Source organism: Beta vulgaris, chromosome 4 (genome assembly GCF_026745355.1).
Source record: "Beta vulgaris subsp. vulgaris cultivar EL10 chromosome 4, EL10.2, whole genome shotgun sequence".
In the NCBI taxonomy this organism is placed as follows: Eukaryota; Viridiplantae; Streptophyta; class Magnoliopsida; order Caryophyllales; family Amaranthaceae; genus Beta; species Beta vulgaris.
Genome location: NC_079205.1, coordinates 17,836,395 through 17,859,637, shown reverse-complemented (window position 1 = coordinate 17,859,637; position 23,243 = coordinate 17,836,395). Strand labels below are relative to the sequence as shown.

Below are 23,243 nucleotides of genomic sequence, written 5' to 3'. Positions count from 1 at the left end.
AATAAGTGTAACACCTCAGAATTTCAAAGCAGAAAAGAAAAAAATAATAATAATAGAAGTATAGGACGATGGCGGAAACATCGTCTTCTGGGAATGTCACTACTACAAGAAATGCGTTTAAAAATCTAAGTGAAAAAAAACAAACATAAATAAATAGTATAAATAAATTAAATTGACAACCAAAAGAGAAAACTAACTCTTAAATTAATAAAGAGTCTAGGCCTAAAACATCTAACATTTTAATGCTCACATCTCAACCCGAGCCCAAAACCAAATAAGATTCTCATCAACATATCCTGCAAAAATAAACAACAAACATCCACAATCAGTGGGGAGTAACTAACAGCTCTCCCAGCTCAATTAGGATCCATATAGGAGTCATCAAGCATTAATAAATAAGTCTTAATCAACATATATAAAATATCAAACTGGACCAAGTAACAACCAAAAGACAGCTGGCAATTTAACGTGCTTAAATAAGGTAAATCATGATTAATAAATTTAATATAAGCATACAAGATCCATAACATAAGCCTCCAAAGTAATTAAACAAAAATAATATAATAGGTTTTGAGAAAGAGCAGAACGCCAGTGGATCGCAACCCACTTCCTAAGGTTTGTCAGATCGAAATCTCCAGACAGCCTATGGGCTTACGTTCCCTATTGCCTATGTCTAAGAATGGCCAAACTCCCGATGCAGGATAGTACCCAGCTCAGTACTTCCCAACCTCTCGGACGACAACAATTAACCCAGGTAAGACCCCTAAATCGCAACCTAGGTGGTTGGCATGTTCTTCACCGGGGACTACGTCTATCCCACCGGATATCTTAATCTCAATAAAACAGTTCTACAAATAAATACTATAGTTTATTCATCCACTTATTCATCAAATATAAATATTGAGGATGCCCTTAAGGCATTACACCCAAAATCAGCAGAAACTAGGATCGCAATCCAATAGTCTCAATTCAACGACAACATTCTTCAAAATACTAATAAAAAATAATAATAATAACTCCAAAAGAAAATATAATTTACTCACATGAAACTTAAAATATAAAAAAAATGTTCCGAAAAATATTGAACTACTACCAAAGATCACAAATTAAATAAATACAACCAAATAACCACACATTCTTTATCTAAGTTGGGGTATAACATAATATAAACAACCCTAGACAATCATCTTCTCAAGATGCCAATAAATAAACATATTTAAGCCAACAATAACCTCAAATTACTAAATAGAATAACAATCATGTTTAAAATAAAAATCATAATCCAAATATGAATAAATAAAAACAGATAATATCATAACATAAATAACCTCACCAGGAAAAACTTTGTACCACTCGTGAAAACTGCTATTCATGCAACATTTACATTAAATAAATCATGAAGTATTCTATAACACATCAATATTAAAAACAGCAAAATTTAAGAATGTAAACTGATGCAAAGCAAGAATGACGACAACCATAATAAAAAAAGTAATGAATAACATGATCCTCATGCCACACCATGAAGGAAAAAAAAAACACATAATGTGAAGCAAAGCAAGAAATCAAGAAAGAAGTCATTTGCAGACCATAACAATGTTGGTCAAGAAGAACTCCAGCAGAATAATTAATAAATGGTGGCTCATATAAAACTTCCAACTAGAACACAAAGTTCACAAGTTATCAGATAATCAAATAATTCATGAAATTTCATGTGAACAATCATATAATTGTTTCTACCCAAATCCTAACAAATTATTAACCCGACCTAACCATTAATACTAGTATAATCCCAATACAAATACTAATCGATCTAGGAAAACTGCTAGTTACCTTTGAAGACCTCTAATTACTAGCATTCTCCTTCTTGAACATCATAAATTCCTCTATGTGTTGCTCTGCTCTGATCTTGATTTCCGATAATCTATAGCTCAGATTCACAATCGCTCCGGTAATAATGAAGGCCCAGATGTCCTAAACGTTCTGTCCAGATTTCAGGGAGATCCAACGGTTATATCTCCGGTGATAGCCATTTTCGTGAAGGTATAGTAGTGAAAACCGAGATGAACTTTTTCTCTCAACTTTGTCTCTTCAAATGGTCGAATAAAATGGGGAAAATGGACTGAATTTTCTGATCAATTTCCAGCAGCACAAGGGTAAATAAAAAGAGGTTACAAGTGAAATTAATGGAGTAATAAAATGGGTGTTACAAAGGGATTTCAAAGGTTGGAATGAATCGGAAAATATCTCCCATGCAAGACATTATATTTCGGACAGCTTTTAGGTACATAAAACTTCACGTTAAAAGGTCGTGCAACGGTCCGAAGCGCGCTAGAACCGAATAAATAAAAATACTAGATCAAACACGCATTTTTAAATAGTAGAATATATATATATATATATATATATATATATATAAAAATTTCTAATCCAATAAATTTTACAAATACAACATTTAAAAAGTTGGAAAACAAATAACATAAGATATAATATTTTTAAGAAGTAAAATATTCTAAATTTAACGGAAAATAATAATTAAGGGAAAATAAGTCGAAGAAATTATGAGCGGAAACCCATGGTGTTACAATAAGTGTCTGACTTCATTCCAATGTCTCTTTGTTGGTGCATTGTTGTATCTAGCTAACAAGTTTACTGAAAAAGCTATGTCAGGTCGAGTATTGTTAGCAAAGTACATTAAGGCATCAATTGCACTTAGATATGGTACTTCAAGGCAAGAATTTCTTCGTTTTCTTCTCGTGGTCTGAATGGATCATCTTTCTCATTCAGGGAACGCACTACCATTGGAGAACTTATTGGGTGGATTTTGTCCATGAAAAAAAGTTTCAGAATTTTTTCTGTGTAGTTTGATTGGTGGACAAAAAACCCATTTCTTAGATGTTCCATTTGCAAGCCAAGGAAAATTTTTGTCTTGCGAGATCTTTCATCTCAAATTCTTTCATCAAGTACTTTGCAGTCGCTTCAAGTTCTCTAGGAGTTTCGATAATGTTCAAATCATCAACATATACAGCGATGATGGCGAATCCTGATTTAGATCGCTTAATGAAAACACATGGACTGATTTGATTATTTTTGAATCCTTCTTTCAATAGGTATTCACTAAGACGGTTATACCACATTCTTCCAGACTATTTTAACCCATAAAGCGATTTTTTCAATTTTATTGAAAACATCTCTTTGGGCATGTGATTTTCTGGTATTTTTAGTCCATTAGGAACTTTCATATAAATATATGTGTCAAGTGAGCCATTCAAATATGCTATCACTACATCCATCAATCTGATTTGCAATCCTTTCGAAACTGATAAACTTACCATAAATCTTAGTGTAGTTGCATCGACTACTGGAAAATATGTCTCATCATAATCAATCCCTGGCATTTGCGAGAAGCCTTGGGCTTCTAATCTTGCCTTATGTCTATTAACCTCATTTTTCTCATCTCGTTTTCTCACGAATACTCATTTGTACCCAACTGGTTTTACACCTTTTGGTATTTGGGTTATTTGACCGAATACTTCACGTTTTTCAAGTGATTTCAATTCTGCTTGAATTGCTTCTTTTCATTTTGGTCAATCTTTTCTGCGGCGACATTCATCAGTTGTATTTGGTTCTATATCATTTTCATCGTATATCATTTCAATCGTTATCAAGTAAGCAAAAATTTCTTTCAAGACAACATCTTTTCGATTCCATTGTCTCTTTGTAGAAACATAATTAATTGAAGTTTCATGGTTGTCTATGCTTTCATGTTCCTGTTCTTCTGGAATACGTTTGTAATTTGCGATGCGTATGTACATGATACTAATTGTAACGGTGAGAATTTGTGATAGTCTGTCGGCCTTAATCTTATCAATGCTGCTGCATGTAATATAGCATGACACTAAGTAGTGGAGGGCAATTTGGCCTCATTATTAATGGTCTTGCAATTAATTGTAGTCTTTTGATTAATGATTCATCAAGACCATTTTGTGTATGTACATGAGGTACATGGTGCTTAACAATAATCCCAATAGACATGTAATAGTCATTAGACGTTTGGGATGTAAATTCCCCAGCATTGTCTTCATTTTTGTTTTCATTAAGGATTTCATCATGCTCCGTTGGAGGATTTATATTAATTTCGTTCGTTGTTTCACCTTGCCTTTTCATTTTTCTCGATTTTGAATCTTTAGAACTGGGTGGTCTGTCACGTTTTCGACGTGCTATTGACTCATTTTCAATGGCCTTATTGTCATCAGGAATTTCAATCCGTTCCAGAGCATTCGCAGCAGGTACATGTGACTTTGTCACTTTCTTAGTATCTGTGAATGCATCTGGCAATTGGTTTGCAATACTTTGCAGATGAACAATTTTTTGACTTCTTGTTCACATGAATTTGTTCTCGGTTCCAGAAACGACATTTGCGATGTGTTCCATGTAATTTCCGATTTTATATTTTGTGGGTCCACTTTCTCTCCCCCTAAGGATGAGAATATTGACTCATTAAAATGACAGTGGCAAATCGATCCGTAAATAAATCACCAGTTGTTGGCTCTAAATATTTGATAATTGATGGAGATTCAAATCCAACATATATTCCCATCCTTCTTTGTGGACCCATTTTAGTACGTTGGGGCGGAGCAATAGGTACATGTACAACGCACCCAAAAATTCTCAAATGTGAGATATTCGGTTCTCGATATGATACTAATTGTAACGGTGAGAATTTGTGATAGGCTGTCGGCCTTAATCTTATCAATGCTGCTACATGTAATATAGCATGACCCCAAGTAGTGGAGGGCAATTTTGACCTTATTATTAATGGTCCTGCAATTAATTGTAGTCTCTTGATTAATGATTCAACAAGACCATTTTGTGTATGTACATGAGGTACAGGGTGCTCAACAATAATTCCAATAGACATGCAATAGTCATTAAATGTTTGGGATGTAAATTACCCAGCATTGTCTAATCTTATTCTCTTTATTGTATGATCTGGGAATTGAGTTCTTAATCGAATTATTTGAGCCAAAGGTTTTTGCAAATGCAACATTTCTACTTGACAAAAGGCTTACATGTGACCATCGAGTAGAGGCATCAATTAATACCATGAAATAGCAAAATGGTCCGCATGCAGGGTGAATAGGCCCACAAATATCTCCTTGTATTCTTTCCAAAAACGTTGGAGATTCAGTGTCAATCTTATTTATAGATGGTCTGATTATCAATTTGCCAAGTGAGCATGCAGAGCATGTTAGTTCATTTGACCGAGGAATTTTGACATTGTTTATAGAATATCCATTTGTGTTTTCAATGATCCTATGCATCATTCCTGTGCCGGGACGGCCTAATCGGTCATGCCATAGAGTAAATGATTTTTTGTTATCTAACTTTTGGTTAGATATCATATTAATTTCAATCGGACGTATATCTATGCGATATAGTCTCGAGGAAATTGCTGGCAATTTTTCATAGATGTATTGCTTGCCGTATTTCTCTGCCATGAGGCATATGAATTCTTCTTTGTTCTCCGTCATTGTTTCCAAATGATAACCATTCTGACGTACAACTTTGAAACTTATGAGGTACCTTAGCTTCGAGATTTACACGAATATAATACGTCAATGATTATCAATTTTGTCCCATTTGGAAATATAATGCAAGCTTTTCTAGAGCCTTCAATTAACTTGGTTGTCCTAGAGATTGTACTAACATTTGCTTGGAATATTGTAAGTTTTGAAAAATACTCTTTATTTTTCAATATAGTGTTTGTTGTCCCACTTTCCAGAAGACATTGTTCTTTGGTTCCAACTTCTGATGAATTTATATCTTCATAATAATAAAAACAATGATCAGTATAAGAAAAATACATATTTTATTAATAATCAAGGAACGAATACATGAAAGTTAATATTGAAGCAATCAAAATAAACTAAGCACATTAATGGATTGTTATCTAAACAAAGTTGTTTTCTGCTTCAGCATCATCCATAAAAGAATCTGAAACATCAAGGTTGGTCATGAATGTAGTAGCTTCATTAACAAAGTTTGCTTCAGGTTATCAAGGTTTGGTCATGGTTCGTGAAAAAGAGAAGAAGGTGGTGATGGTGTTTCGTGAAAAAGAGAAGAAGGTGGTAATGGTGGGGGTTGTGAAGGAGGTGAAGGTGGGAAGAGGAGAGAGTATCGTGGCAGCCAGTCCAGCCATTGCCATGGAGGAGGGATTTTTTTTTTGTCATTTTGAATTTTAATTCAAGAACCAATTAATAGTTAACACGTGTCTCCTTTTAGCTATTGAATAAGTTGCATTCGATTTTTAACCATTCAAAGAATTTTTTGTTAAAAATTGCATTATTCTCGAATAATTAAAAGATAGCTTATTCGTTTCGGATGGCTAAAAGATTGCATTATTATAATGGGTATATGTGACAAGTCGGGGTCATGTTTTGGGCTAAACCTGAACCCAAACCCGAATTTTAACACCTTGATCCAATGATTCTCAAAATTTTAGACCCAGACCCTTATAAATGGTTCTAGTCCAACCGGGACTAGTTCGGGTATGAGTTCCATGCCCATACCTACCTACGACTAATTGGATGACCCAAATGAACACTAATAGTTCAATTTTCATTGACCAAGCCTGAATGGGCAGCTCCTGTTCTTGGTTTCCGGGGAAAATGGGGTGACAAGAGCAGCTTGCTTCATTGGATCATTGCTCGGTCATGTTTTGGGCTAAACCTGAACCCAAACCCGATTTTAACACCCTGATCCAATGATTCTCAAAATTTTGGACCCAAACCCTTATAAATGGTTCTAGTCCAACCGGGACTAGTTCAGGTATGAGTTCCATGCCCATACCTACCTACGACTAATTGGATGACCCAAATGAACAGTAATTTCAGAATTCCAACTAGATACATCTGACTTCTTCAGTTAACCCTAAAATTTTGGCTCTCCCATCTCTCCATTCCATCTCTCTTTCATTTCCCACAATTTCATTTCCCACAAGTTGTGCCCAGTAGATGTCATTTACTTTACGTCTCTTTTACTTTCACGTCTTTGTCCTCTAAAAATTCTAGCAAAAACATCAACCACAGTTAACAAATAAGGGCATATATGTCTTTTAAATAACCTTCCAAAAGGCAGATCAGACTTCTCAGGGCAATGTTCACTCACCAGTCACCACTGAACATTGCGTCATTTAGTATATTTCTAATTGTAATGCGAGACAGGCAGCAAATCAGAAATTGCTGAACCAGAAGAATAATCAATCATATAAAGGCTTGTGTACATTTCCCCAAATCTTTCTTTCATTACGCTCTGAATCAACTTAAAACCTATATGTAATTTTAAGTAACCATTTGATCATTAAATAACACCTTCACTACTCTAAGAACAACCTACATTTCTTACTATTGTACAACTTCTTCAGGTTGATATTCCCCCTTCCACTAATTACCAGATGATCAGGATAAAAAATTGTGCCCCCAAAGCTTCCATTAGCTTCAATAAAAGCTTTGATTACCCCGAGAAAGAGATTCGGGTTGAATAGGTTCACCTATGAAGGGATCGAATTTGTAAGGTTCACCTGTAAAAGGATCAAATCTAACTTGAGATCGTGTGGGTTGGTGAGATGCCCCCTGTATAACAGGTGATTTCATTCCCATTTTCCCATAGCTTGATGAGGAAACCGGTAAGTGCATTGGGGAAGAGTTCCTTTCCTCCGATGTTCTTGTAATGCCAGCTCGAGGTGATAGTGAGTAGTCGAAATATGGCAAACGAGGAGAATATCTCTCATACCTACAGAAATGATTAAAGCATACAAATAAAAAGTCAGGGGTCTACAACTCAAGATGCGATGCCAATAGAAAGAACTATTAACTTCATCCTAAAATTCTATTGGTTTAGGTCCTCAAAACTCGAGGAAACACATCATTAGCACAAGTAACATGTCAAAATTCATTCATGATAGTCAAGAATTGAGAGTAACAAAAAAAAAAACAGAACAAGCAATTTGCTAATATTCCAAGATAATTAACATTCTTGTTTGAATGGCTGAACCAATACAAGGGGAATATTAGTTTCACTCCCTTATTTCATCCACCCACTTAGTCAATCTCAGAATTTACAATATAACACAAGATTTAGTATACATACAGTTTTAGCACCATATACCCTAACAAATTTATTTTTTTGCACCATATACCTTTTCAAGTTTCTAAACTCACCATATACCCTCTACTTTTCAAAAAATACACCCACTTGCCCTTAATGTGATATGGATGCAAAGGCACTTGCTAATCATGAGCCTATTAACTTGGTCAAGAACAAGAACCAAGTTTTAGCTTGTGTGCTAACATGGAAGCTAGAGGATGGCGTGGATGGAAGTGAAGAGGAGTCCTACTCTGATTAGGATTACTCCTAGCTTGCTACATAGAATCTTAGTAGAATTAGGATTGTTATGTTTATCTTTATGTTTTATGTTTAAGTAGTTAAAAAGATAGAGTTGTTAAAAAGATAAACATGTGACTTGTACATGTTATCTTTAGGAGTCTAATTAGGAGTCCAAAGTAAAGTAGGAGTAGGATAAGTTTATGTTTTCCTAGTTGAATTAGCCTAGGTTGTACCCTATATAAGGGGGACGAATTCTTCAATAAACTTACAGATTTTTAGAGTATTTTCTTTCTTCTTTAATTGTTTTGCTTACGTGCTTGCAGTTGAAAACCATTAATAACTTTTCAGGAGTGATTAGTTCTTAGTGTTAAACAACTTAATTTCAGGAATGATTTTAAGGGTGTTTAAGAGTCTTTAATCAAGGTTCAGGAGTGTTCTTGATTAAATTCATATCTTGGTTCGAGTTCTTTGAGTGTTGGTTCGAAATCTTGGAGGAAATAACTTGATTATTAGACTTCATAATTTAGTAATCATATCAAGTGGTATCAAGAGCAAAGGTTACACATCCATTGAAGGGTTCGAATTTTTTTTTCCTAGTAGGGGGAGTATTAGATCTTCAAGAAAGTCTTAAAGATCCAATCTTTTTTCCAAGATTCTTGATTTTTCATAAAGTTTCATCAAAGTACTACAATATTATTAGTGATTGGTGAAAGAAAAGGATCCAAGATCCATAAAAACATCAAAGAAGTTGTAGGAGGTGCTTGGAGACAACCTAGCTATGTCCGAATTACATGACCTAGCTAAGGCTATGAAGGAGATGAATGCACGCCTAGAATCTATGGCAGTGAGCATCAACAAGAAGGATGCACAAGTGGATGCTATGGCAGACATCATCAACAAGAGGCTAAACCCTAATAGTGTGTCATACATAGGCGCACACTCGGAGGATGAAAGGGATGAAGCTGAATCACGCCCACCAAAGACCTCATATCTAGATGATAAAGGGTTGAAGCTTGAGGATTACACAGGTGAGGGCAAACCTGAGGACCTATTAGAGTGGATTCGCCAACTAGAGAAGGTAAGTGAGTATAGGGGCTTTGATGATCGAAAGAAATTCAAGGTTGCTGCCATAAGACTCACCAAGTATGCTGGGATTTGGGTTGAAGGCTTGCACGCAGAAAGAGCCAAGAAAAACAAACCTAAGCTATGTAGTTGGGAGAAGTTGAAAGGGAAGCTTAAAGACAAGTTCTTGCCAGATGATTATGAACAAAGGCAATTCATAAGGCTTACATCAATGAGCCAAGGTAGCCAAAGTGTACATGAATACACTATGGAGTTTGAAAAACTAGGTCTCATATGTGACATAGTGGAGAAAGATAAGCACAAAACAACAAGGTACATTAAAGGTTGAATGAAGCATAGCTAAGAGAGTTGAAGTTTCTTCCTACCATACTTTTGAGGATGTAACCAAGCTAGCTATGAAGTTTGAAGAACATGACAAGGAAGAACGACCTAAAGGAGCATACACACCTAGGTACGATCCTAACTCAAAAGGTAAAGCTACTACTTCCTATACTAAATGGTCCGAAAACCCTAAGCCTAGTTTTTCACCTAAGGAAGACACTAACATGGAGAAAATTAAAGTGGCCGTACCTAAGGAGAAATTTGAAGAATTGAGAAAGTGTTTTAAGTGTCAAGGGAGAGGACACATAGCAAGTAATTGTCCTACAAAGAAAGCTCTCACAACGAGGCAATACTTAGACTTGCAAAAAGAGGAAGAGAGGTATGAATTCATCCCTGAAGAGGAGCAAAGCATGGAGGAAAATGATGAAGAAGAGGATGCTTTTGCTAAAGATGATTCAAGACTTCTTGGAGTCATTAGGCGCACCTTACATGTGGATCACACACCTAATATGGCTCAAAGGGAGAATCTTTTCCATACTAGATGCAAAGTAGGTGAGTATACTTGTAATGTCATAATAGATAGTGGTTCTTGCACTAATGTTATTGCAGATCAAGTGGTGTCTAAACTCAATCTAATCACAAGGGCACACCCTAAACCCTACAAGTTGAGTTGGTTAGATGATATCACTGGAATGAGAGTGAAGAAACAAGCTCTTATTTCATTCTCAATTGGAAGTTAAAAGGATGATCTATGGTGTGATGTTTTACCTATGAGTGCATGCCATCTTCTACTTGGAAGACCATGGCAATTTGATAGGAAGGTTATTCATGAAGGGGACACCAATGTCTATTCTGTATTGGTTGGCTCAAAAAGGGTTAGATTACATCCTCTAAACCCTACTCAAGTGGCGCCTAAACAACAACCTAAGACACCAAGTTACTTCCTAAATGCAAAAGAATTCGAGCATGAAGTAGAGGAAGAAGGTTATGCTTATGCTTTGGTGGTGAGGCAAGTGACTACAAGTATCAAGGTACCTAACAATAATCAACTTGAAACTTTGATGCATGAGTTCAAAGATGTTTTTCCGCAGGAGTTACCACAAGGACTTTCACCTTTAAGGGGATTGGTGAGTAAGACTTAAAAGGATTGGGATATCAAGCTTGCTCATGCAGAATTTGCTTATAATAGGGCACATTCTTCTACTACTTCTCATTCACCATTTGAGGTAGTGTATGGTATTAATCCTTTACTTCCTATTGATTTTGTTGCAATGCCTAAACATGAGATACACATGGATGCAAAGAAGAGATTAGAAGCATTCAACAAAACTTGTGAGCAAGTGAAAGCAAGGATTGAAAAGATGAACATCCAATACAAGACAAGGGCAAATAAGGGGCGCAAACAACCTAAGTTCAAGGTTGGTGATCTTGTTTGGATACACTTAAGGAAAGAAAGGTTTCCTAGCAAAAGGAAAAACAAGCTTATGCCTCGAGTTGATGGACCATTTGAGGTTGTTGGAGTCATTGGAGATAGTGCTTACAAGATTGATTTACCAGATGAGTATGGAAGTGTAAGTGCTACTTTCAATGTGGGTGATCTATCTCCTTATTATGATGATGAGAATTTGAGGGCAAATTCTTTTGTGGAGGGGGAGAACGATATGGATGCAAAGGCACTTGCTAATCATGAGCCTATTAACTTGGTCATGGAAACTTTAGGGTTTCAAAACAAGAACAAGAACCAAGTTTTAGCTTGTGTGCTAACATGGAAGCTAGAGGATGGCGTGGATGGAAGTGAAGAGGAGTCCTACTCTGATTAGGATTACTCCTAGCTTGCTACATAGAATCCTAGTAGAATTAGGATTTATGTTTAAGTAGTTAAAAAGATAGAGTTGTTAAAAAGATAAACATGTGACTTGTACATGTTATCTTTAGGAGTCTAATTAGGAGTCCAAAGTAAAGTAGGAGTAGGATAAGTTTTGTTTTCCTAGTTGAATTAGCCTAGGTTGTACCCTATATAAGGGGACGAATTCTTCAATAAACTTACAGATTTTTAGAGTATTTTCTTTCTTCTTTAATTGTTTTGCTTATGTGCTTGCAATTGAAAACCATTAATAACTTTTCAGGAGTGATTAGTTCTTAGTGTTAAACAACTTAATTTCACGAGTGATTTTAAGGGTGTTTAAGAGTCTTTAATCAAGGTTCAGGAGTGTTCTTGATTAAATTCATATCTTGGTTTGAGTTCTTTGAGTGTTGGTTCGAAATCTTGGAGGAAATAACTTGATTATTAGACTTCATAATTTAGTAATCATATCATAATGACTAACGGCGTTGACGTCCATTAGTCATTAACCCCCTAATTCCCCCTAACTCTAATTAACTAACCTAAACCTAACGGACGTTCATTAGGGTTAGAGGGCGGATTAGGGTAGGGTTTAGGGTTAATTAGGCTAGAGGTTATTAGGGTTTGCGTTAGTTAATTAACGTTAGGGGGTTAATGACTAACGGACGTTAACGTCATTAGTCATTAAGGGCAAGTGGATGTATCTTTTGAAAAGTAGAGGCTATATGGTGAATTTGGAAACTTGAAATGGTATATGGTGCAACAAAAATTTGTCGGGGATATATAGGGGTGTCAAAAACTGGGCCGACCCACGGGTGAACCCGCATGCGACCCAGACCCAACCTGTTCCGAGCCGAGAGTGGTCGGTTGGAAAGCCGACCCATTCCGACCCAGCGTTCACCCGTGCCCAGTTTAACCCGTGGATGAACCCAACCTGTTGGGTCGACCCAGTTTGACCCGTACCCAGTTGCACCCGTGAACAACGACCCAGACCCAACCTGTTTCCGACCCAAAATAATCCGCACCCAACTTCACCCGCCAATGACCCAGTTAAACCCACCAGATATCACCCAACCCAGCTATCACCAACCCAGTTCTGACCCACCCAGTTATGACCCAACCCAATTCAACCCAACCAGTTACCACCCAACCCAAGTAAACCCGACCCAACACCATTCGACCCAAGTAACCCGACCCAACACCATTCCGACCAAGTAAACCCGACCAACACCATTGACCCAAGTAAACCCGACCCAACACCATTCCAACCCAATACAATCCGGCAATGAGTAAATGAGTTTATGAGTGTACTATTTTTTGGTCGATTTATATAATTTTTGGACATAAAATATTTCGTAACTATTTTTGGCCATGATAATTTTTTATTAGTACTTTAATTTATGACATATAACTTAATTTCTTGATAATTTTCAACTATGTCAATTTCACTGATTTTACATTTTACCCTACTTTATGATATACTCTTACATAAAATTTATCTTGATGATTTTATTATTTGTATATGATTTATGACATTATACTTTATAGCTTATGCAATCATGTTTAATTTTGGGAAAGTCTCATCTAAATACTTCACTACTGCACCAAGTTTAACTACCATTCACAGATCACTACCATTTCGCATGTTAGTCCAAGAACTAAAAACCCTTAGTAGTAGGATCACATTAGACGAGAAATTAGTGATCTCCATTGAAGTTTTGTTAATGAAGAAAGAGAGAAGAAATAAGCCAAGTCCACAGTAGAATATGTTCTATCGCCACAAATTCCAACATATCATTATCAAATGCAGCAATTGTGTAGAAAATTATCTTTCACTAGATTTTAAGTTCCCACTCATTTCTCTGATTGAACAATTATAATTACTATCAACATTTCTCAACATCAAGATCTGAAATCAAATTTGAAATATTACAAAGAGGTTAAAAAATCTGAAGACTAAAAACAACTAGAATTGTAGATTAGCAAAGCCCAAACAAATTAACAACACATTCATCTCATTTCAACCTTCCAATTTGCAGTTACAGTAAAATTTGAAAACCAGAAACATAAAGGGTACATATGCCCCTTCCTCTTTACACCGCCTCATCGAGCCAGTCAATGAATGGCGTGCTTAGTGAATGAATGTTATCCCTGAGAACCTTCCTCTGCCTCTTTGCTCCTCCCTTTCCAATCCCCTTTCCTCCTTTTCATCTTCATGACATTTTCTCTCTCCTTTGACTTTGAAACTTTTTTAGTATTGTTTGCTAATTGCTTCTGATTATGGTAGGAAAATGACTTTGAGGAGGTGGGTTTATATAAGCAGGAGAAATAGCGCGGTGCTGCGAAATTTTTGAGTTTTGGTTTTGGAGGGATTTTTATTTATTTGGTTATCAATGAACTAGAGTCTAGAGTGGTGGATCAAGGATGTAATTCAATCTGACGGTTAACAATGTTGATCCGTGAAAAACTTCATTTGTCATTTGACACCGTTGATGAATTCCATCTAACGGTTATATATTGGTGCTTAACCAAAGTAAAAGCTCAACGGATGATGATCACTATGAAAAAGCAATAAGTATAAATTGTTAGCAACTTAGCATCTAGTAATTTTTTTGGTATTTGTATTATTATCAATTCATTTATTACTACTAGTATTTGTATTATAATTATTAATATAAGTATTTATTAATATACGTATTAGGGACCATTTTTTTTAACTTATTTTTGTTTATTTGAATTTGTCAAGATTTATCTAAAGTCATTAGGTTTTATTTGAACTTATGCGAACTTATTTTAACACTTATTGTCAGTGTAGCGTAAATTATTTGTGAGTGTGTCAAACCTTATTTTCACTAATGTACATATTATTAGACCTCATTAAACCTTATTAGTCCTTATCTGAACTTGATTCAATTAATCTAAACTGGTTGTTAATTAGTGATTATGATTAAACCTTATTACCGTATCTAAATTTAACACTTAATGGCTCTAATAAATAGTCTAATAATTAATCAGTATGGAGTATGGACTTATAGATTATAATTGTTAATTGTCAGGTGGTTTGTGCTCACAAAGAAGTGAAGAGCAAAAGTATTTTATCTCGATTATCGAATGTCCAACCTCCAAAGTCAAAACTATAATCCGAATTTGATAAATTAGTGATTGATCATTATTCATTAACGATTAATCACCTTAAAGTTTAAATCTTTAATATATATCAATATATGTATTAATGCAAGTTTTGACATGTTAATTGAGTTCAACCTTAGTCAATAATATATAAGTATTACCCAATAATATAAGTGAAGTACTAGTTTAGTTTAGTTACTTTTAGCATTAGTAATATAAGTTTGACATGTTAATTGTTATAACTTACGATTTTCTAACTTAATAAGTAATATAAGTACTTAAGTAGAGTACTGTTATTATCTTGAATTAAACGTAGGATACTATTTAAGCAGATGTTTTGAGTTTCAATATGAATTAAACTTAGAGACATATGAATGTATGAGAATTTAAGTAATGAAATAGACGGATTCCTAGTATGACTTTTGATTAAGATCCACAACGATACGTATGATTAAGTTATATAAGATCATTTCATTAATTAATTTATGCCAATATTGTGAACCTTAACTTAACGAAATTTGATCATGTTCATCCTCTACTAATATGATTATGTATCATCTTCATATGACATATTGACATATTCGATTGAGTGATAAGTAATTTAACGTTGATCATTGTTACTTCACTACTTATTGAGTTGTTCCATGAACGATGAAAGTCTAACTCTTTTTGTTGCTATATAGTGACTAATTCAGACTTGAGAGGGAGTAAGTCACTAACTAACAAAATGTTTAAGTTTAATAGTCTATTGACTCTAACACTATAAGTCTATAATCAATAATCAGTATGGACTATGGAGTATGGACTTATGCCTTAAGCCCTTAACAACTTAAATGCTTAATCCTCATGGTTGTTAGTTGTTAGTTGTTAGTTGTTACTTGTTACTTGAATACTTATGCAATCATGAATAAGAATAAGTGAATAACTGATAGGCGATACTTAAGCAATAGGCCAATAGCCAATGCCCAATGGTGAATGGCCTGATAATATAAGTATAACTTATAAGTATTACTTTAGTAACATTTCAAATTAGTAATATAAGTATCAAACTATTAACGATTCAATGTATCATTAAAAAATTCACAATGACTCAATCACTATTCACAATATCAGTGTAATTACTATAATATATCACTATAAAGTATAATCTATACCACAATATCACAATATCACATGTTATAAGTTTATAACAATCTCGACCCAAATCAATACGCAGCGGCACCGCCGGTTTGATATTTCAGCTGTTCCAAGAACCAAGTCCTATCGAGATCCGTTTTATTCCGACACAAGTCATTCCGATATCCGATTTATTCTGACCCAAGTCATTCCGATACTCGATTTCTTGAATACTCAATTAATTTTGAAGGTCGATTTATTCTGACCCAATTCATTCTGGTATCAATTTCTTCCGACCCAAGTTATTCCGAAAGCCGATTTCTTCCGACCCAAGTAACCCGAAAGCCGATTTCTTCCGACCTAAGTAATTCTGAATGTCGAATTATTCTGACCCAAGTCATTCCGAAGCCGATTTATTCCGATATCGATTTATTCCGACCCAAGTAATCCGAAAGCCGATTTCTTCCGACCCAAGTCATTCCGAAACCCGATTTCTTCCGACCCAAGTGATTCCGAAACCCGACTTCTTCCGACCCAAGTCATTTCAAAATCCGATTTCTTCCGACCCAAGTCGTTTCGAAAGCCGATTTGGACGACTTCACCTTATTCCATTCCGACCCAAATTCACACAACCCAGATACCGGCCGACCCAGTCTCACCCGACCCAGTTCCGACCCAGTTCCAAGATCCCCTCACCCAGTTTCACCCGACCCAAGTTCACCGGACCCACCCAGTTCCGACCCATGACACACCGTCACCCAGATTATTCCGACCCAAATCATTCCGACCCAGCTTGGGTCAACCCAAACCCAGCCAGTGACCCAGATTGACACCTCTAGGGATATATGGTGAAAAAATCGTAGTATATATTACATAATATTTACTGTGTATGCCCCAAAATTAGTTGGTGTTCCCAATAGGAGAGTGACAAAGATGTGAAAATAGGATGTTGAACACTCAACAAATATGTCATCTATACAATTATTCAGTATACATGGACAAAGCACAATTATAGGACCAATAAAGCATGCCAAATGGCCAATTTAGAAATAAATCCAACTCATTTAAGTGTAAGTATCAACAAAGTTTTTCAGCCACGTGCAACAAATGGTGAAGGTCTAGCTACAAAATAAGTTAATAGAAATATAACATTTAGTTCATTCCCCTCAAAATTTCAATTTTACACTACCCTCGTGTCCTACTCCTTAGCAAATAAATGTGTTATCTATTAGTCCCTTAGTTTGTGCACACAAAAATGTGTACGGCAGGAGGAGGGCTGGATACAACTGACCTTGAGGTGGCCATGTGAGAAGAAAAGGAGTCCAAAGCTGGCACCTGGCTTCGACTCCGCAACCTGACCAAGTCTGATCGTACACTGATAGATTCATTTGCTCTTGATGTATATTCAGGCACTTGACTTATCCCAAAACTTCTAACCTGGTACTGAACGCGAGAATCCTCAATGGAATGTTAAAGGATCTCTTGGAAACTACAATTTTATAATTTGCATCCAAGGTGAGGTGAATACCTTGGTAATCAATCCAGCAAGAAATGCTCCTTTGTCATTCTCATCTGCTCCTGATAACAGAAACTGGATACAGGAGAGTATAGTTGGTTTCATACAGGAAATGAGAAGAGGAGATGAAGATACAACCAAAACCTCACCTGATCAAGGACAGATATTGCAGCTGATTCTGGAATCTCATTAAGACTTCTCAGGCATCGGATGTCAATCTGCCAGCATAAATCACATTAAAACCAAAGAATGGAAAAATAGATGAACAGAGCCAATATCCTATAGGAATACAATGAATTAATTCGAGATTTGCTGGAGACAAATGATGGGAACATGTAATGAATTCAATCCCCAAACCTTGACTGACGTATGCACGCAAGAAATGGAGGGGCAAACCTGTCCAAGTGGGAGAATAGAGCCACTACCAAAGAATATTCAGAAATGTCAGCACAAGTAGAGGAATGTCAGGTCAGCTCAGAAGAATGTCAGTAGCCGTTATTTCATAGCTTCTAAAAAAGGCCACTCCATAGAATCATACGCCTTCTCAATATCAAATTTGATCACACATCTAGGAGAGACATGAGATCTAGAATGCCCTCTAAGCAATTCTGTTGCTAGTAGAATATTATCTACAATGTATCTCCCAGGAATAAACCATACTTGAGAGGGATTAATAACCTCTGATACACTTGCCCTAACCTATTGGTGAGAACTTTGGCATCAATGATCTTGTAAAGCATTGAGGAACATGCTATAGGCCTAAAATCTTTAGCCTGCATAGCCTGATCCACTTTTGGTATAAGTGTGATAAGGGTGATGTTCATAGGCCTATATAACTCTGCCCCCTGAAGAAATTCCTGAACACCTTGATACACATCAGTTTTTATTAAATGCCAAACTTTTTTGAAAAACAAGGCATTAAATCCATCCACACCTGGGGCCTTGTTATCATCAATATTTGCAAGAGCACTATCAATTTCACTTGCTCTTATTAGGGAGATTAAACACCTTCTAGCCTCTATACTCAGCATAGTACCTCTTCTCACAACAGGGAGATCAATTGTTTCTAAACTATTTGCACAAGGACTAAGAAGATTCTTGTAGAACATCACCAGCTCCTGTGAATCTCCTCTGGATTAGTAATAATCCCTTGCTCAGTCCGCAACATATTAACATTATTTTGAGCCTTTCTGATCTTGACAGCAGTAAAGAAAAACTTGGTATTACTATCTCCTTTAATAATCAAGTTGATTCTGGACTTGTGTCACAGAATGCTTTCCTCAATCTGAGACCTGTATCTCAGCTTTTCAATGGTGTCTCTTTCCATCTTCTGGATTACTGTAGAGGTACAAATAGTAGAATTCAGTTGCACTTGATCCAGTTGAGATCTAAGTTCAGCAACTTTTATGTGAGCTTGAGAGAACTGCCTTGAGTGTAAGGCTTTGATCTCTTGCTTTACAATCTTAAGATTATCCCATATCAGGAACTTGAAAGGCCTCCCTCTCATGACCCCCTGCTGAGTGCATCTAACAACCAAGGGGGTGTGATCAGATATACCCTCAGGTTGATAGTTTACCATAAAGTCAGGGTACAAAAGCAACATTTCATCATTGAGAAAAGCTTTGTCAATTCTACTACATATTCTACTATCCTCCTCACCTTTGTTATTCCAAGAGTAATACAACCCACTACTAGGAGCTTCTATAAGAATAGCATCTAGCAGAAATTGAGAAAAATCCATTGTTTCAACATCACTAACCTCAGCTCCATTGCACCCATCTGAAGCTCTAAGAATGGCATTAAAATCACCAATGATAAATATAGGCCCTACCCTGCTATTTCTGACTTGCAACAGGTTAACCCATAACTGCTTCCTATCTCTAATAGTATGTAAACCATAGACAGCCACAAGAGTGAATGTTTTATTAACCATTGTGACTTGAAAAGACATACATTGCTCTGTATCCCCTATTAAAGTTGTTGTTATCTCCCCTGGCTTCCATCCAAACCAAATCCTCACTCTTGGAGAATAGTCATAGTTGCTCATCCATTGCCAATGACTACCAAATTTCTTCTGAATGCCACAGTCCTTTGGCCTTCTCACCCTTGTTTCAAACAAAGCACAACACACAAGATTTTGATTATGTAAGAAGTTTTTAACCTCATTTATTTTGATAGGGTCATTAAGACCTCTAACATTCCATCCCATCATGTTCATTATGAGAGAAAAGGGTTTGGTCCCCTAGCACCCCCAGTCTTACCTAAGTCATGACATCCATAAGTGACCATTCTAGCACTTTGAAAATTCACCTGCTTCCCTTTAGATTTTCTAGTAACTAACTTCCGAGACTCTTCTACATCATCAGCTGGCTGAGGTGTGCTAACAGGGGTAACATCTGAGACAGGCTCTACTACCAAAGGAGGATCACCAGCAGAGCTTAGATCTACTTCAATGGTAGGTGCACCATCTAAATATATAAAGTTAACCACATGAGCATCACCTTGTGGTGCTGACTCTACCAGAGTGGTAGAAACACCATGATTAGTCTGAACTACCTTTGGCACCAATTTTTGCACAATCTTATTTTGAATAAGCCTTTTAGCCTCACAGTTGTGCCCTATCTTCTGACATTTGTTACAAAAAGCAGGAAACCAATCATACATCACCCTCTGAGCAAACTTCCTCCCACTAGGATCTTCCACCATAATTTCCTTAATAGCAGGTTTTGTAACATCAATCTCTACCAGAATTCTAGCATAAGAAACCCTCAACATTTTAGTGGTACATTCGTGAACATAAATAGGAACACCAAGGACACTCCCTATTCTACTTAATGAATTATCATTCCAGCAGTTAAGAGGGAGGTTTGGTAATTTCACCCAAATCGGAACCACTGCTTCACTATCATAGGCTTGCAATAAAATAAGTGAGGCCCAGAATAGATAATAGAATCCCTTTCTTCTCTATTACTCAGTTGAATCACAAAAAAACCTTCATCATGCTTGAATAGTGATGGTGAATTACATAAGCGTTCATGGCAGTAAGGGTCGGGCTTTGTCCTATTACATACATGACTATAGCATTTTCCCACTTAGCATTCATTCTCTCTACTTCAGATTTATCAAGTTTTGCGGTTAGTGAACGATCTACAATGGTAGGAGCCACAAAACTTAAACACATACCTTCCTCAGACATTCTATTATGTCCAGTAAACCCTTGCCATCGCTTTTGAGGTTCCTCTACATGGTCCGAAGTATTCTTCTCTACTGATTGAACCAAAGTAGCTTGAGTTACTGTTTCATTGGCCTTCGCTAAAGACCCTTCACCATTATCTCCTCTTGCACTAGAATTAGGCTCAGAAGATGATCCCGGCTCCGGCGTACCTCCCACCGGAGTAGCCGTCTTCTTCCTCCCCATAGCACCAAGAGGTGCACGATAGTGAACACTCCTAAACGTGCGCCTTAAGAGGGTTTTAGAGAGGGTTTTTAGAGTGCAATGGTTTTGTTCTTTTTGGCTGAACTGAACTGAATTTAATTTATCTGAATTGAACTAAAATTGTAAGAGGAAACTAACTGAAATGAATTTGTTTGAACTGAATTGAATTTCCATTAATTTTGGTCTAGAACATAGCCTTAGTATTATCATTAAATAGATAATGATGATAGAAAAAGGAGTAATAAACTAGTGGAAAGAGAAAATTTTGTTTGCATCAGTAGCACAATGGTGGAGCCAGGATTCTCAAAGTGGGGGGGGGGGACAAAATTCGAACGCCAGGCATTCGGAAGAAGAACACTACAACACAAATTATTTAATAATAAATGTTTTACATCAAAAATTCCAAATGCTTATAGTCTTACAATCCAAGTGAAATGAAAAAAAAAATCATAAACTAAAAATGAAAATTACAAATTCATGCTTCAGGTCTTCATATTTTGAAAGCGAACAATGATTTTTTCATCGGAAACTTTTAAGAGCACATCCTTAATAAAAGTTATCAAACAACCATTCATAAATTGATTGCCCATGCTATTTTGCAACCTGCTTTTGACACGTGTCATTGCGGAAAACTCCCTTTCAACACTTGTCGTAGCAACGGGAAGAATCAACATCAACTTGATTAGCAAATATACAAGAGGAAAATTCTCATGCCTCTTTGTTTCAACAAGCATCATGGAAATAGAATTAAGATATTGTAAACCATAAAATCTTTCATCATTTAGCATATTATTCATGAATACATCAACTTGAAGTTCAAAAGCCATCACATCAGGACTAGAATATTCTTTAGAATAAAAAGAGGCAAGTTTGAGTATATTTTCTTTGTTAAAAGATGATAAATTACCTTTGGGACTTAGGTAAGCCATGCAAGTAAGTAGCTCTATGTTCCTCTTATTAAATCGATTATCAATCTATTGAAGATGCAAATCAATCACTTCCAAAATATTCCAACCCGAAAATGATGTGATCCATTGTTTGTTCAACAAAACGCCTTGATCATGTTTAGGGAACATAAAGAGCATCTGTGTTAGGAACTTCAACTTTATGCTTAGATGAAAATGAAGTAACCTTGTGTAAAAGTGTCCCCTATTCTTGTTCCCTCATTTTTTCCAATACATTTTTTATGGAATTAACAAGTCCCATGGCATTCACAATATCTTGCTCTTTTAATCATTTGTGTACTAGAATATAGTCAACATGAAATGAGCCGTAAACATAAAATCAAATGACTCCAATAATCCAAAACAATACTTATCTTTCGACGACCATTTTTCCCAATATGCACAAGTACCTCAATGATAGAAGAAAACAAGTCGATGGTATTTAAAAGACACTTGAAATGAGACCCCCAACGCGTATCTCCGCGCCTTTTCAAACCAAGTTCTTGATTCAAACCCATTCCACTTTTAATTTCCCTCAGCTATAATTCTTGAGCCACTTGATGAGTTTGGCTTAGTCGAAGCATGTCTCTTCTTTTACAAGAAACCTCAATCACATTTAATAAGTTTGCAGGTATCTCAAATAACCAAACACAAGTATCATTCTTTTTAGCAACGATAACTAGTGTAAATCAGAGTTGATGAGCAAAACAATGTATGTAGTATGCTCTCGAAGTATCATTCATGATCAAAGTCTTAAATCATTTACTTCACCTCTCATGTTGCTAGCACCATCATAACATTGTCCTCTTATCATAGATGGACTCAATAAATGCTCCATAAGTAAAAACATAATGGCATCTTTGAGAGACAAAGCGGTAGTATCATTAACATGAACGATGCCAAAAAATCTCTCCATAATCTTACCATGATTTTGATGAACAAAACGCAAAACAAGAGAAAGTTCTTCTTTTTGTGACATGTCACTTCATTCATCGGCCAATATGGCAAAGTAATCGTCACCAAGCTCTTATATTATGCATTTAGTGGTTTCTTTTGCACAACAAGTAATAATGTCCTTTTGAATCGGAGGAGAAGTCATTTAACAATTTTTAGGAGCATTTGTTAATGTATGTTTTAATATTTTAACTTCCTCAACCTTTTCTCCTGACCACCTCAAAAGCTCAAAAAAATTACCCCTACTATAAGACTCCACACTTTCATCATGCTCACGAAATGTCAATCCTTGGCGCAAAAGAAATCGCAAACAACTTAAAGATGCTTTCAAGCGAATATGATATTCCTTTTTGTCATCTCACTTGTATTGTCAAGAACATTCACAATTGATTTCATTTTTCCATCTATTAAATTCACATACTTTTCATAAGCAAGATTATGAACACTTTTAATTCCACCAACATGCTTCTCAAATTTTCCCGGTTTATTCAATGCCCTAAACCCTCCATCAAC

General features: G+C 36.0%; 1 protein-coding gene and 1 long non-coding RNA gene across 2 annotated transcripts; both read right to left on the bottom strand.

Annotated features, from left to right (window-relative positions):
• Positions 1-21: 21 nt before the first annotated feature.
• On the bottom strand, positions 22-2,139 carry LOC125496358 (uncharacterized). The gene is made up of 2 exons (XR_007273024.2): positions 1,834-2,139; positions 22-296 (listed from the first exon to the last, which is right to left on the bottom strand). It is a non-coding gene; the product is annotated as an uncharacterized LOC125496358 (long non-coding RNA).
• A 5,106-nt stretch (positions 2,140-7,245) lies between these two features.
• Positions 7,246-18,505, bottom strand: LOC104891326 (uncharacterized). Its single transcript, XM_048641999.2, has 6 exons — positions 18,075-18,505; positions 17,754-17,817; positions 17,546-17,614; positions 17,409-17,471; positions 17,172-17,323; positions 7,246-7,794 (listed from the first exon to the last, which is right to left on the bottom strand). The coding sequence occupies exons 1-6, from the start codon at positions 18,503-18,505 to the stop codon at positions 7,500-7,502; spliced, it is 1,074 nt and encodes a 357-aa protein (XP_048497956.1). The 3' UTR covers positions 7,246-7,499.
• Positions 18,506-23,243: the final 4,738 nt, after the last annotated feature.